The sequence below is a fragment of the Onychomys torridus genome, chromosome 3, assembly GCF_903995425.1.
Source record: "Onychomys torridus chromosome 3, mOncTor1.1, whole genome shotgun sequence".
Lineage (NCBI taxonomy): Eukaryota > Metazoa > Chordata > Mammalia > Rodentia > Cricetidae > Onychomys > Onychomys torridus.
In genome coordinates this window covers 44395571-44409408 of record NC_050445.1, presented here as the reverse complement: position 1 = coordinate 44409408, position 13838 = coordinate 44395571, and the positions used below count along the sequence as shown (strand labels likewise).

The 13838-nt window shown below is 38.0% G+C and overlaps 1 protein-coding gene across 5 annotated transcripts in view; it reads right to left on the bottom strand.

Annotated features, from left to right (window-relative positions):
* Pot1 (protection of telomeres 1) overlaps positions 1–13838 on the bottom strand; it is a 120401-nt gene that overhangs the window by 75621 nt on the left and 30942 nt on the right. For all 5 annotated transcript variants that reach the window (XR_004944506.1, XR_004944505.1, XR_004944507.1 and 2 more), the window contains 3 exons: positions 11326–11456; positions 8808–9098; positions 3994–4149 (listed from right to left, as the gene is read on the bottom strand). Coding sequence is in view for 1 of the 5 variants with exons in the window: in XM_036181501.1 (XP_036037394.1) it covers positions 3994–4149; positions 8808–9098; positions 11326–11456 (578 nt within the window). In the remaining 4 variants the exon portion in view is untranslated. The remainder of the gene's footprint in view (positions 1–3993; positions 4150–8807; positions 9099–11325; positions 11457–13838) is intronic.

The window sequence follows — 13838 nt, the reverse complement described above, 5'->3', positions numbered from 1 at the left end:
GAAGTTGATATTATGCCTTATAATTTCATTAACTATTGTCATTATTGAAAAACATTTTTTCCTGATTCTACACAACAAATTGTGCAATTTTCCCATGCATGCTACTATGAAAATGCAAATCTGAACATCTGTCTTGAAGTGCCGAGAGGAAGATATTTGCAGCAATGACATGTGACTTAAGATTTCCTACTGTCAATGCTTCAGAGGTTGTCAGAAAATAAAGATGGTATTAAGGAATAGTAAGTAATGTAAAGTTATATCGCACTCAAAGAGAATTCTTTGCATCTTCTTATTGCTCTGCAAATAATATATAATAATGCTATGATGTCTCAGAGAAATGACATGTCAGGTTTTCTTAATTATGTGTGCTAATGTCACCCTCTAGTGGACAATACAGAGGATCCGGCAACATTAACATTGCTGAAAACAGCCAGCTCATGCACTAAGGACAGGTCCTGGTCCCACAGCCTGGGAGCCTCCCAAGCAGATCAAGCTATTCAACTGTCTCACTTATCCAGAGGGCCTGATCCAGCTGGGGGCTCCACAGCCTTTGGTTCATAATTCATGTGCTTCCATTCGTTTGGCTATTTGTCCCTGTGCTTTGCAATCTTGGATTCAACAATTCACGCTCTTGCAGACCCTTCTCTTTCTGGACAGTTGGACACCTGGAGCTCCACCTGGGGCCTGGCTGAGGATCTCTGCATCCACTTCCATCAGTTATTGGACGAGAGTTCCAGCACGACAGTTAGGGTGTTTAGCCATCTGATCACCGGACTAGGTCAGATCAGGCTTTCTCTCCACCATTGCCAGCAGTCTACAGGGGATGTATAATTGTGGATTTCTGGGGACCTCTCCAGCACTCCACCTATTCCTGTTCTCATGTGGTCTTCATTTATCATGGTCTGTTATTCCTTGTTCTCCCTTTCTGTTCTTGACCCAGCTGGGAAATCCTGCTCCCCTAAGCTTTCTTTCCCTCAAATCTTGCCCTTCATTACTCCCACTGTCATCCAGGTTGTTCATGTAGATCTCATCCATTTCTCTGTCACTGGGTGATCCTTGGGTCTTTCCTAGGGTCCTGTTTTCCAGGATCTGTCCTTAGTGCATGAGCTGGCTGTTTGAAACCTTGGGCTTACACAGGGACACTTTGCTCAGTCTGAAAGGAGGTGACAGGACCTGCCTGTACTGAATCTACCAGGTTTAAACGAATCCCCAGGGGTGCCTTGATCCTGGAGGACATGGGAATGGGGGGGAGGGGCTGGGGGGAAGGTGGGGTTAAGGGCGGGAGGGGGGAGGACAGGGGAACCCATGGCTGATGTATAAAATTTAAAACACATAATAATAAAGAAAAAAAAAAGAAAAAAGAGAAATGCAAATTACCAACATTTGGAAGGAAAAAGGATATGCACTCTCAGCCAAAGAATAAAGCAAAAATTAAAAAAAAAAGTAACAAACAGGAATTATGTGTTTTCCCATAGAGGAACCATTATTTCTAAGGAATACTGGGTATCTGCTTGCAGAATGTGTGCATACATTAATGAAAATACAATAGACAAGGCAATAAACATACTTTTTATGTCCAAAAAAAAATTGCTGAAAACCCATTCACAGATAGCATTCATGGACACCCTAACCAGCCGATATTCTTTAATCCTCATTGCCCTGAGCTCTTTTGGAATGTGTTATTTAGGATTCAGGGAACAGAAGCAGGATAGGTGGGGAGAACATTCCTAGTTAGGACATTAGCACAGGGAAAGAGACAGGAATTCAAATATACAAATAAGTGTATATCCTCTCTCCTCACTAAAGAGTCCTTCCTGTGCATTATGAAAGTTCTTTCAAATTTGGACTTATCATTATTTTTGTTTACAAAGCAAATCAATTAGTGTAGACAGCATCTACAGAGAAAATTCCAAAAATCTATCTTTAAAAGTATTTTTTTTTTTGCCAAGTACAGGTGCCTAAATGTACACACACACATTTATAGAGTATAAGAAAGTATTGTCACTACCCCGGCCCTCTCCTTCACACAGTTTATTGATCTAAGTCAGGTAACACAATTTGAAAGTGGAAATGTTTCTGCTCCAAGATATTTGTATAATAAAAGGGAGCAGCACTAAACTGCACATACGCCGTTTCATTCCTGTATTTCCTCTACTTATAAATAGACTGAAATAATCTACAGCAAAGACCATTTCTTTCCAACATTTATTAGACCCAGAAACAGACAGTGTGGATTTAATTTCTGAATGTCTCTTTCTCGTATAAAATGGAATGAGGCCAGCGCTTCTCTCTTGAGATACTATCCAAAATACTTCCTCACAAATGTTACTCTGGGTACTGCTATTCATGATAACAGTATCAGCTATAGGAAACTTTCAAAAAAATGTGGATAAAATTGAAGATAAACTATTCTCTACCATTTGTAAGTCTAAATTTCATAAGAACTGCCAAATTGCCCTAGACAGTAAGCAAGGTCAATACAATACACACAAACACACCCAAATTACTATGCACACTAGAGGTGGTATAATACTTTCTCAAAGCAGTATGCAGAAAGTTAAGTCTACACTCTACCACAACAATTCAGAGTTTCAAGATAATAAGTCAGAGTGCTGGAACCAGGCTAGAACCTCAGTCTGGTGTCCATTCCAGAGAACGACTTCCCCTGTGAGGCAGGTGCCTAATGCTCTTTGGAGAGACCATGACCTATGGTGATTCTGGACCTCATCTTATGCTTTCACACAACCACGAGGAATAGAGACTTCTTTCTGGCCCTTTGGAATGTGGCATGGTGGCTCATGGAATATAAGCTGTAGAATAGCATGAGTAGGAGCCAGAGCAGCTGCTCCAGAATCTGCTTCCGGATTCTCAGATTCTGCTCCAGCATAAACCAATAACTCAAGATCTATTTTTGGAAAAAAAAAAAAAAAAAAGAATACACGGAGATTCTAAAGAACATATACTACCTAAAGATCTTCATTTATTGAACATGAAATTTTGTTTTGTATAATGACTTGAAAACTTTATCAAAGGCAAATATTTTGTATCATACATGCTGTCACACATTTCCACTGTTTCTAGCCTTCTAAGTTACTTCTAAGTGGATTTTTCAAATAAAAACCAACAGTAGTAGTTTTACATATGCATGTTGTCCAAATGCCACCTATTTAAATAAAATAATTTGCCATTATTACTGTGGTGAAGGTAAATATTGCTTTAGTGATGGCTTTCTGGTGGTTAAAACTATATTATTATTTTTATCCCTCATTAAATTTGAAATTTCTTTTTTAAAAGTTGCTAATAATTTTTTACATTTTTGTTTGTTTAAAAATAACATTTCTCACATCACAAATTTTCTTTACTATTTCTAGAAAAACATATGCATGTAGCCATAGATTAAAACACTCCCAACACATGAGAAGTCCTCTTTTGAGTTGTTGGTCAGGGTTGTTTGAGAAACATCTAAAACACTGGCTATTGCTGTCGTCCTCCAGAGGCAGAAGGCACCATGCTGAGAACAGGAAAAATAGTCTTCCCAAGGGAAGAACACACCAACTGGTTATCTAATACCAAATGGCCAGGCCTAAAATTATAAGAATTGAACAGATACTGTTTACGTATTTAAGAAAGAGAATGAGAGAGAGAGAGAGAGAGAGAGAGAGAGAGAGAGAGAGAGAAGAGGCAATGCAATTTGAAAGAAATCAAAGGATAAGGAGTACATGGGAGGCTGTGCAGGGAGGGAGGAAAGGGAAAGAGGTTAGTGATGTAATTATATTCTCAAATAAAAAGTAATTTTAAATGTATGTATATGCAAAATACATTCAGAGGTTTAAATGTAATTTAGACACACATTTTATAACTTAAAACTTAAAAACAAATCTGGTAAATTTCTAGACCCAAAATACCACCTACAAACAATATATGTGCAAAAAGTACAAAACTAGAAAGAATATAAAGACAAAATAACAAATAGCATCTTTTACTCAACATCACCTTCAGGGATTTTGCCACTTGAACATGGTTATCATAGACCAGAACGTCTACCACCAGACTCTGTAGCCGTAGAATGTGACTTAAATCACCTTCAAAAGGAAGATCTTGAATGGAGACTCTCCAAGAGGGAAACACCGTCCTTGTCCCGTCCCATACCTGCCGTAAACAGAAAAGAGGCTTAATGAGCTTTATACAATAACACTGAAGCAGGCCTAAAAATGAATTGATGTATGCTGCTGAGTATCTTTAATATTTTTAAATGTGATGTGTACCATTCTGGGAATGCAAAAAGGCTAAATGTGAACTACTGGTGATATGCAGAAAAATGGAGAAAGATATAAAAATAAAACGTCACTATATGATACCAAATAAAATATTAAGGAGCTGTAGACTTACTTTTTTTCTATTCTGTGTTCAAATAGCACCTGTTTTTCCCCACCTACCTTTCCTTCTCTTTATCTCCCCATCTACACTCCTCATCTCTGGGTATATATAACTTCTGGTTACTACAAAAAACAAAGATATGAGACAAAATCCAAACATTAAACCAATGAGATTATGCCTGTTTCAAACTGAGTACCAAGAAACTAGAAAAAGCTTAAGGAGAGTTAAACTTAAAAGTATTTCTCGGGGCTGGAGAGATGGCACAGTGGTTAAGAGCAGTGACTGCTCTTCCAGAGGTCCTGAGTTCAATACCCAACAACCACATGGTGGCTCACAACCATCTGTAATGAGATCTGGTGCCCTCTTCTGGCCTGCAGTCATACATGCTGTATACATAGTACATAAATAAATCTTTAAAAAAAAAAAAAAAAAGTATTTCTCAAGGTTGGGGATTTAGCTCAGTGGTCGAGCGCTTGCCTAGCAAGTGCAAGGCCCTGGGTTCAATCCTCAGTGTCCCCCCCCCCCAAAAAAAAGTTATTTCTCAGCATCTACATTGTATGAATAGAGTAACAGGGAAAAGTGGAGGGCTGGAGAGATGGCTCAGCAATTGACAATGTATACCCTCTTGAAAAAGGAATGAGTTTGGTTCCCAGCAACCATGTCAAGTATCTTACAGCTTCCTGTAATTCCACCTTTAGGGGAAGGAACTAAGACACTTTTCTGGACTTCCCATGCACTTACATGCACATACATATGTAATTAAAAAATAAATGCATTCTTAAGAAAAGATTTATTTAATTATGGTTTAAATGGTAAATGGTGCTGGCATAGCCTAGAGTCATCTGAGAGGAAGGAGTCAATTGAGGAGCTGCCTAGTTCAGACTGGCCTGTGTGCATGCCTGTTGGTATAGCGGACTATGGGGGGAATCCAGCCCCTTGACAACCTTCTCCCAGAGTCTGGGAAGAGTCTACAACCAGGTGAATATCTAATCTTTGACAATAATAAGTGAAACTAAGTACCCGAAACTCTTTAGTCCATACACTATTCTTCTGAGTCAGTTCTCTCTCTACATAGCTTTTCTGCCCTCATGCTTAGCTCTTCTGTCCCTTCACTTCCTGTCCTCTCACAGCCCAAGCTAAGCTCTTTTGTAATTGATCTCATTTTGCCCTCAGTTCCTCCATCCATGTACATTCCTTCCTTTCCTACTCTCCTCACCTAACCTGACCCCTACCATCTGCAAAAACTCTGTCTTGTACTTTCTTCTCTGGCCATGAGACTGCCCAGACTACAATTCTCCCTCAATCCTCCTTCACCTGGTATACAAAAAGCCTTTTTTTTTTTTTTTCTCCTGAGTCATTCCTGCTCTGGAATGCCTTTTGACTTGTGAGGGGAAGGAGGATCTGAGCTTCATTTGCACAAGAAACAAAGCTATCACATTTACACATCCACCTGTCTCCTAGGCCAAGGAAATAGGTGTTGTCTATGTAGGGGTGTTACCTAGTTCAGATCAGCAGTAGTTCTGAGAAGCTTATACTGTTTGCCATTATGGCCTAGGAATATGAGCACACAAGAAATTGATAGCAGGAGACAGCTGATACATTAAAAGCCAAGTAATATCACATATTCCTTGATATTTCACTCCTCTAGAAGGATTCCTTGATCCTTCAAGGTGTAGCTTTATCATATACAGCTGAGTCTCTGTTTCATATTCTTGAGGCCTGCAGCATATGGGGGATTTGTTTTTGACTGTTGATTGATGCAGGAGGGCCCAGCCCACTGAGAGCAACATCATTCTCAGGCACGTACTCTTGAACCAAGTAAAAAAATTAACTGTGTATGAGGTGGTCTATAAGCTAGCAAACATGTAGCGTCCTTTCTGACTTCTGCCATACTTCCTTGACTGTGTATGAGTTCTACATTTAGAAATAATGTGGCTGTAGACACTTGAAAGTTCTTACGTGAGTGCCTATACTGACTTCTATCTGTACTATGATCTAGAGGTATAAGCCAAATAACCCTTCTCTTTCCTAAGTAGATTTTGGTCAAAGTGTTTTCTCAAAGCCACAGAAATGATACTAGAACACATTGCTACTGAGATGGATATATCATGAATATGAAAAAGGGGCTAAGATTACATTGTGCTCAAGTTGAAAAAGGAAAAAATACTTTGCATACTAATAGGTGTCACTAAGAAAGACTAATGTCTATTTTCCTGTTTTTAATGTTTAATTAAAAGTTACTTCTGATACATGAGAAAATCAACATCAGAAAAAATCAATCATAATTTTATTCCTTTGAAGTACCATATATACTTCCCGAAATATCTTTGCTACTGTAAGAACATTTTTAGTATCTAAATGAAGACATATTAATAAGCAGACTATAATTAGAGTTTATTTCAACAAGTTAAAGTGTACAATTTCACTATATAGTCATACAACATTCTATCACAAACAAAGCATTCCTGCAATCAAATAATCGCTTTTTTTTTCTTCCAGGTTTTGACCTGGAAATAAAGTATTATTTCAAGTATACTTTTTCATACATTTAAAATTATTTCAATAAAGGAAATTCAAAAATAAATTGTTAAATGATTTTCAAGAACTTTTAATCTATCTATCAAGCTGTCCTCAAAAAGCCTTATTCATTTTCTTATTTTTAATTCTCAGTGCTGAATTTTCAAATAAGTTCCTTGACCTTATTCAGCCCTGCTAGGGTCCAGGCCTGAAGTGGGAGGTGCTGCCCAGGCTTCACACCTAACAGAGGAGCTGCTGGCAGTGAGTAACTTCTAGAGGTGGAAGAATCATGTTTCTTTAGGAGTGTGGCCACTGAGAGGGTGGCCATGCCCCAGTGAATGGACTCCCGATCAAGCACATAGGGCAGCACTAAACGGGCTTAGTGAGTAAAGGAAGGACAGGAAGGTGGGAGTGGGATGCTCTGTGGGGATAAGTGAGGGGAAGATGAAGGGGTAACAGGAAGTGGATATGATCACATTTCACAGTACACATTTACATAATTCTCAGTGCATGAGCTGGCTGTTTGTAACCTTGGGCTTACACAGGGACACTTTGCTCAGCCTAGGAGGGGACTGGACCTGCCTGTACTGAATCCACCAGGTTGAACTGAATCCCAGGGGAGTCTTGGCCCTGGAGGAGATGGGAATGGGGAAGGTGGGGTTTGGGGCAGGAGGGGGAAGGACAGGGAACCCATGGCTGATGTGTAAAATTAAAACACAAATATAATAAATAAAAAAAGGAGAAAAAAATTTTAAAAGACAATAAATAAACCCTTTCTCCAAGGCTGACTTATCTGGAAATGGGGTATCTAGAAAACTAGGCTATAGGCCTACATGGGTTCTTAAGAGAGAGAAAGTAGTTTGACTCTGCAGTTTTTTCTAGCATCTTAACAGTTAGCAGATGCTATCTGCAAAGAGCCAGCAACTTTGTTCCTGGTAACGTTCAAAAGTTGACAAGTAGTCATGTGTTAAGGATGTCACATTGGCCACGGAACATAAGTTACTGTCTAACCCTCAATGATTTTATATTTCTTTGGTTTAGCTTGGCTTTACTTTACTTACTTAACTTTCCTTAAAATAAATATTTACTTTCTAAGCTCTATGTTGACATAAAGTTGCTACTTTCAACTCCAAAACCTTGGTATTTTATCCAGTGATTTCTAATTTTCATTGTTCCTTTAAAATGTGCCAACAGTAACAGTAACACTAAGCCTTGTCTTAACAAAGCACCACGGCATTCTATTTCTTGTCTGATTATTCCAAATAGACAAGAGAAACTTAAGCACAGGATCTTTGCTAAAGCAGTACTGCTAAAAAATCCTCTATAATATGGTCAAGCAAGGAAAATGATTAAATAACTAACTACCTTCCTCAGGTTATTCGTGGGGTAGAAGTAAATGAGATTACATAGTGTTTATGTGACTGTATTTTTTTCTAGGTGACTTAAAAACAAAACAAAAATAACAACAAACATTTCAAAGTTACTTACGCCTACTCTCATGAGCCAGACAGTGAGAGACATGGGTACAGAATGTCATAGCAATATCCCCAGAAAGTGAAAGTGTGACAACATAATTGACTTTCACAAAGCAGCAGAAATATCCACACAGAAGTGTCACTAAAGACAGAATTCTGAATATTATTAAAATAAATAAATGTCACACTGTTTCTGAAAGTCATACCTGGTAAATACTGTTTTTCTCTGGAGGGAAAGCACAGAAATATGTAGGAGTATAAGTAAGTAAAAAGTGTGTGTGTGTGGTGGTGGTGGTGGGGAGGGTGTTTCAAAAACAGTGGGTGAAATTTAACTCAGTATAAAATGGAGTCTACAAACACTGGATCAGACTGCTGCTGCAGGCTCCTTATTGACAGTTACAAGACACTAAATCATGGTTTCAAATATTTAAATAATACCTTTAGAAGAAAAGCCGTTCCATCCACTTCTGCTTTGCCCAGGAGCTGACAAGTCAGGTCATAATACTGCATGGGTTGAACATCACACAGCTGCACCAGAGTTGAAGAAGCGCAGATGTGTGTGGATGCCCAAACCCGCAAGGCTTCTACCATTTTTTGGTCCTCAGCAGTGAAGTTGAACAGTTTGCTTGAAGTGCGTGCGGTGACAGGAGTCCCTAAAGTTCCTTCAAATGTCAGAGATGCAAAACCAGAGCTGTTGATTCCCTGAAGCTCATTCTTATAGACTTGAATCTAAGAAAGCGAGATGGAGTAGAAACAAAGAAAACAGCTCACTGTGGTGGTTGGGGTAAGAATGGCCCCACAGGCTCGTATATCTGAATGCTTGGTAACCGGGGAATAGACCTGATAGGATTATAAGGATTAGGAGGTGTGGCCTTATTGGGGGAAGTATGTCACTGGGTGTGGGCTCTGAGGTCTCCAAATCCCATGCCAGGCCCAGTGTCTCTCTCTCAGCTCCTTCCCAGCACCATGCCTGCTATGCTTGCTGTTAAGCTCATGAAAATAGACCACACCTCTGAAACTGTAAGCCAGCCCCGAATCAAGTGCTTTTTCTTATAAAAGTTGCCTTGATCATTGTATCTCTTCACAAGAATAGAACTGTGACTAAGATACTTAAGGATAAAACATTCAGGAACCAAAAGAACTGGAAATGACAAAGTTTTCTGGTATAAATAACAGAGGAATTATTATTGATTATCGAGGTAGTTTAAAAACAATGTAATCAATTCAACTGATGCTATGGTAAGATACATATTATGTAAAATTTAAAACACTAAAAGAAATTTATACTTTAAAAAAGTAATAGTATCCAAATTCTATCAAACTTGCACTTCTATATTTATGAGTTTTTATTACTCATCATTTTCACAAGGGGAAAGATTATGAGACAGTTATCTACATGGTTTAGTCAAATCCTGAACACATGAATGTGTAAAGTAATGAATACACTGGAGGGTAAAGTATCTTTATGACTGACTGTACTAAACTACGCTGTGAGGACTTTTACTGTGTAAGTCTGTGGGCTCATCTACAAATGTACACCTATCAAATATCTAGTCTTCATATTGTCTTCATGAACTGATTTGTTCATGTGAAATGTTCCTCCCCTTTAAAATCTCTAGTAACACTTTAAGTCTGATAGTAAAATAATTGTCTCACTTTCTTACTGCCTATAAAATTTCTGTCTTATAGTTTTCCAATTTGCTTTTGTTTTCACATTTAAAGTGCATTTTTTAGGTAGCACATACTTGCTTCTTGATATTTACTTAGCTTGTATTTGTCTGGTAGTAAGAGTACACATTCACTCTCTATAACATTCTTGCTATGGCTGTGTATGTTCTTCCATCTTCCTCTTCCAGAGTCCCCTGAGCCCTGAGTGAGGGATTTCATGGAGGCATCCCCTTTAGGACTGAGTGTGCCAAGGTCTCTGTATTTGTTTCTGTCTACTGCAAGAGAAAGCTTCTCTGGTGATGGCTGAGAAAGACACTGATGATGGCTGAGCAAAATCTATGAGTATAGCAAAACATTGGTATTTGGCTTTCTCTTTGATCCTAGCCTATCTAGTCTCAGGGATGGGATTCATCTCATGGAGTGGGCCTTAAACGTTCAGATATTGGTTAAGTTCTTTTAGCTGAGATAAGTTTCAGTCTTTCCTTTCTCAATTTACCAAGAATATATAACTCAATTCTTTAGTAGTCTGAAGCTAGTCAGAGCAACAATGATGGGTGATATCGCTCTGTATGCCGTGAATGTGTTGCTCTGATTGATTGATAAATAAAATGCTGATTGACCAGTAGCCAGGCAGGAAGGTATAGGCAGGATAAACAAACAAGGAGAATTCTGGGAAGAGGGAGACACCAGCCCATTGTCCAGGGAGCAGCACATAATGGCACACAGGTAAAGCCATGAAAAATGTGGTGACATATAGATTAACAGAAATGGGCTGAGTTTAGGTCTAAGAGCTAGTCAGTAGAAAGTCTGAGCTAATGGCCGAGCAGTTTTAATTAATATAATCCTCTGTGTGTTTACTTGAGGGAGTGAGTGGGAAAGATTGGTCACGACTGTGGGCCAGGTGGGACACAGAAAAACTCAGCTACGCAACACAGTAAGAACCCAGTCTTAAATAAAATTAATTAAAAAGAAGTTACAAGGATATATCCTATCCCTTCCAAATGCTATATGCAAACTTGACAATATTAACAATATTTGGAAGAGACAGGACAAACTGAAACCAGTTGAAATCAAGGCTTCCATCTAGGGAAAGGGGACAGGGAATTTATTTAAATGAAGAGGTGTCTAGCTACTAATTGAAGCCTGATACTATTTACATTTCTTATCTCTTGAAATGCTTAATGTCACTTTTTAACAAGGCAGCCATATAATTAGTACTAACTATGATTAGTGAACAATACAGACTTCTTGTCTAATAAATGCAGATTGTAGAAAGTATGAATTATACCTTCAGCCTGTGAAAGCGAACAATGTCTCCAACTTTATAAATGATTGGAAGGGCTTCATAATTTCCACTAAACAGCATGCACGTTAACTTGACATTTGTCTGGTCCACAATTGTTACTACTGAGCAATAATCTGGGAAACAAAAAATATTTAACAAAAAATTAAAGTATTTTAAAGCATTTGATAAAATAAGAATATGCTTATTTAAAAATACCAAACAAATTTTACTCTTCTATATTATTAAGTTTTCTAAGAAAAAAAATGAGATACAGGCATGTTTTGGCTTTCAATACCACTGCCAAATTAAATTAATCTAAAGACATGTTCCATAAAAATTAACCTTAAAGACATATAGGGAAACAAAACAGAAGATTCTACATTATTTTTTTTGGAGAAGAAATAACTTTTGTGTTTCAGTTTAAAACTCACAAAAGAGATGAATACACTCAGATAAAGTAAAATTTGTAAAATAAATATTGTTGAGAATAATAAGGTTTGCCTAACATAAGCAAGGCCATGGGTTTAATCCTCAGTGTTATGAGACAGAGAGAAACCAAAAATATAAATGCAGAAAATATGAAAAGTCAGAACTGTACTGTACAGATGCATGATGAGTTTACAAACCCAGCCTGTCAAAGAAAACATATAATACAAATACATAATTTGTATAAAGTTATATATAAAATTATATACCAATAAATAGGTCAGGAAGAATAATGGCATTTTGATTTGGAAATACTAATAATATTGGTGCTTACAGAAAAACACAACTTTAATATTGTTGATATTTAAAATTGTAGTAGATACTGTAGATAAGAAACTGTCACACTAACAACTCTCAACTATCTCTCCAACCCCTTATCTGCCTGCATGCTGCCTTGCTTCTCACCATGATGATAACGGACTAAACCTCTCATCTGTAAGCCAGCCCCAATGAAATGTTTTCCTTTATAAGAGTTGTGATCGTTGGTCTCTTCACAGCAATAGAACCAGACATAACTAAAACATTTGGTAACTCCATATGGATCACCTTTGTGGTGGTATTGTGTTTCCCAAAATATTGTGCAGGCTAATAAACTTATCTGGGGTCAGAGAACTGGATGGCCATAATATTAAACATGAGGATAGGCAGTGGTAGCACACGCCTTTAATCCTAACATTCCAGAGGCAGAAATAACCCTGGATCTCTGAGTTCAATGCCACATTAGAAAAAGCCAGGCATGGTGACACAAGCCTTTAGTCCCAGGGAGTAATGGCAGAAAGTAATAAGATATATAAGGCGTGAAGACCAGAAACTAGAAGCATTTGGCTGGTTAAGCTTTTAGGCTTTGCGCAGCACAGTTCAGCTGAGATTCATTTGGATGAGGACTCAGACACTTGCAGTCTAAGGAAACAAGATCAGCTGAGGAACTGGTGAGGTGAGGTACCTATGACTTATTCTGTTTCTCTGATCATCCAGCTTTTACCCCAATAACTGGCCTCAGGTTTGCTTTTATTAATAAGAACATTTAAGATTCCTGCTACATACCTTCATATTTATATATTTTAAGAGGCTTCTATTGTATGAAGTTTCTATTCACTCCCTCAAATTGCCCTTAGTTTTAGTTGTCTCTTCCAGTATTTACCCCCTCAGCCCCACTTGCATCAACCCCACCCAGTTTGATCCCACCTTGTTCATCCATAACTATCTATTCTAGTTCACTTCCTAGGGAGATCAAATCCTCACCTCTAGTACCTTGCTTTATACCTAACTTTTGTGGTTATTTGGACTGTAGCTTGCTTGTTAAAGGCTTAATGGCTAATAGCCACTTTAAGTGAAAATATGCCATATTTGTCTTTGGGAGTCTGGGTTAAGTCACTGAGATGATTTTTTCTAGCTCCATCCTGTGAATTTCATGGTTTCATTTTATTTAACAGCTGAACAATGTACCATTGTGTAAATGTACCACATTTTTATTATCCATTCACGGGCATGTAGCCTGTTTCCAATTTCTGGCTATTACAAACAGAGCAACAATGAACATGGATGACCAAGTTTCTCTGTAGCAGAATGTAGAGTTCTCTAGGTATACCCCCCAAGAGTGGTATATCTGGACCCTCCAGCAGATCTATATCCAGTTTCATGAGGAATCATCATATTGATTCCCATAGTAGTTGTACATGTTTGCACTCTCACAAATATTGGATGAGTATTCCCCTTACTCCATATCCTCATCAGCATGAGCTGATGATTTTGTTTGTTTTACCTCGACCATTCTGATTGGTGTAAGATGAAATCTCAAGGTGGTTTTGATTTGCGTTTTCCTGATGACTATGGATGCTGAACATTTTGTTAAGTGTTTCTTAGCCATTTGTATTCTTTTGGAATTTCTGTTGAGGTCTGTACTCTTTTTTTAAATTTGGCTGTTTTCTTGATGTTAAGGTTTTACAATTCTTTATATATTTTATATATGAGGTAGTCCTCCATTAGATGTACAGTTCGTAAACATTTTTTCCTATACTGTAGTCTGTTGA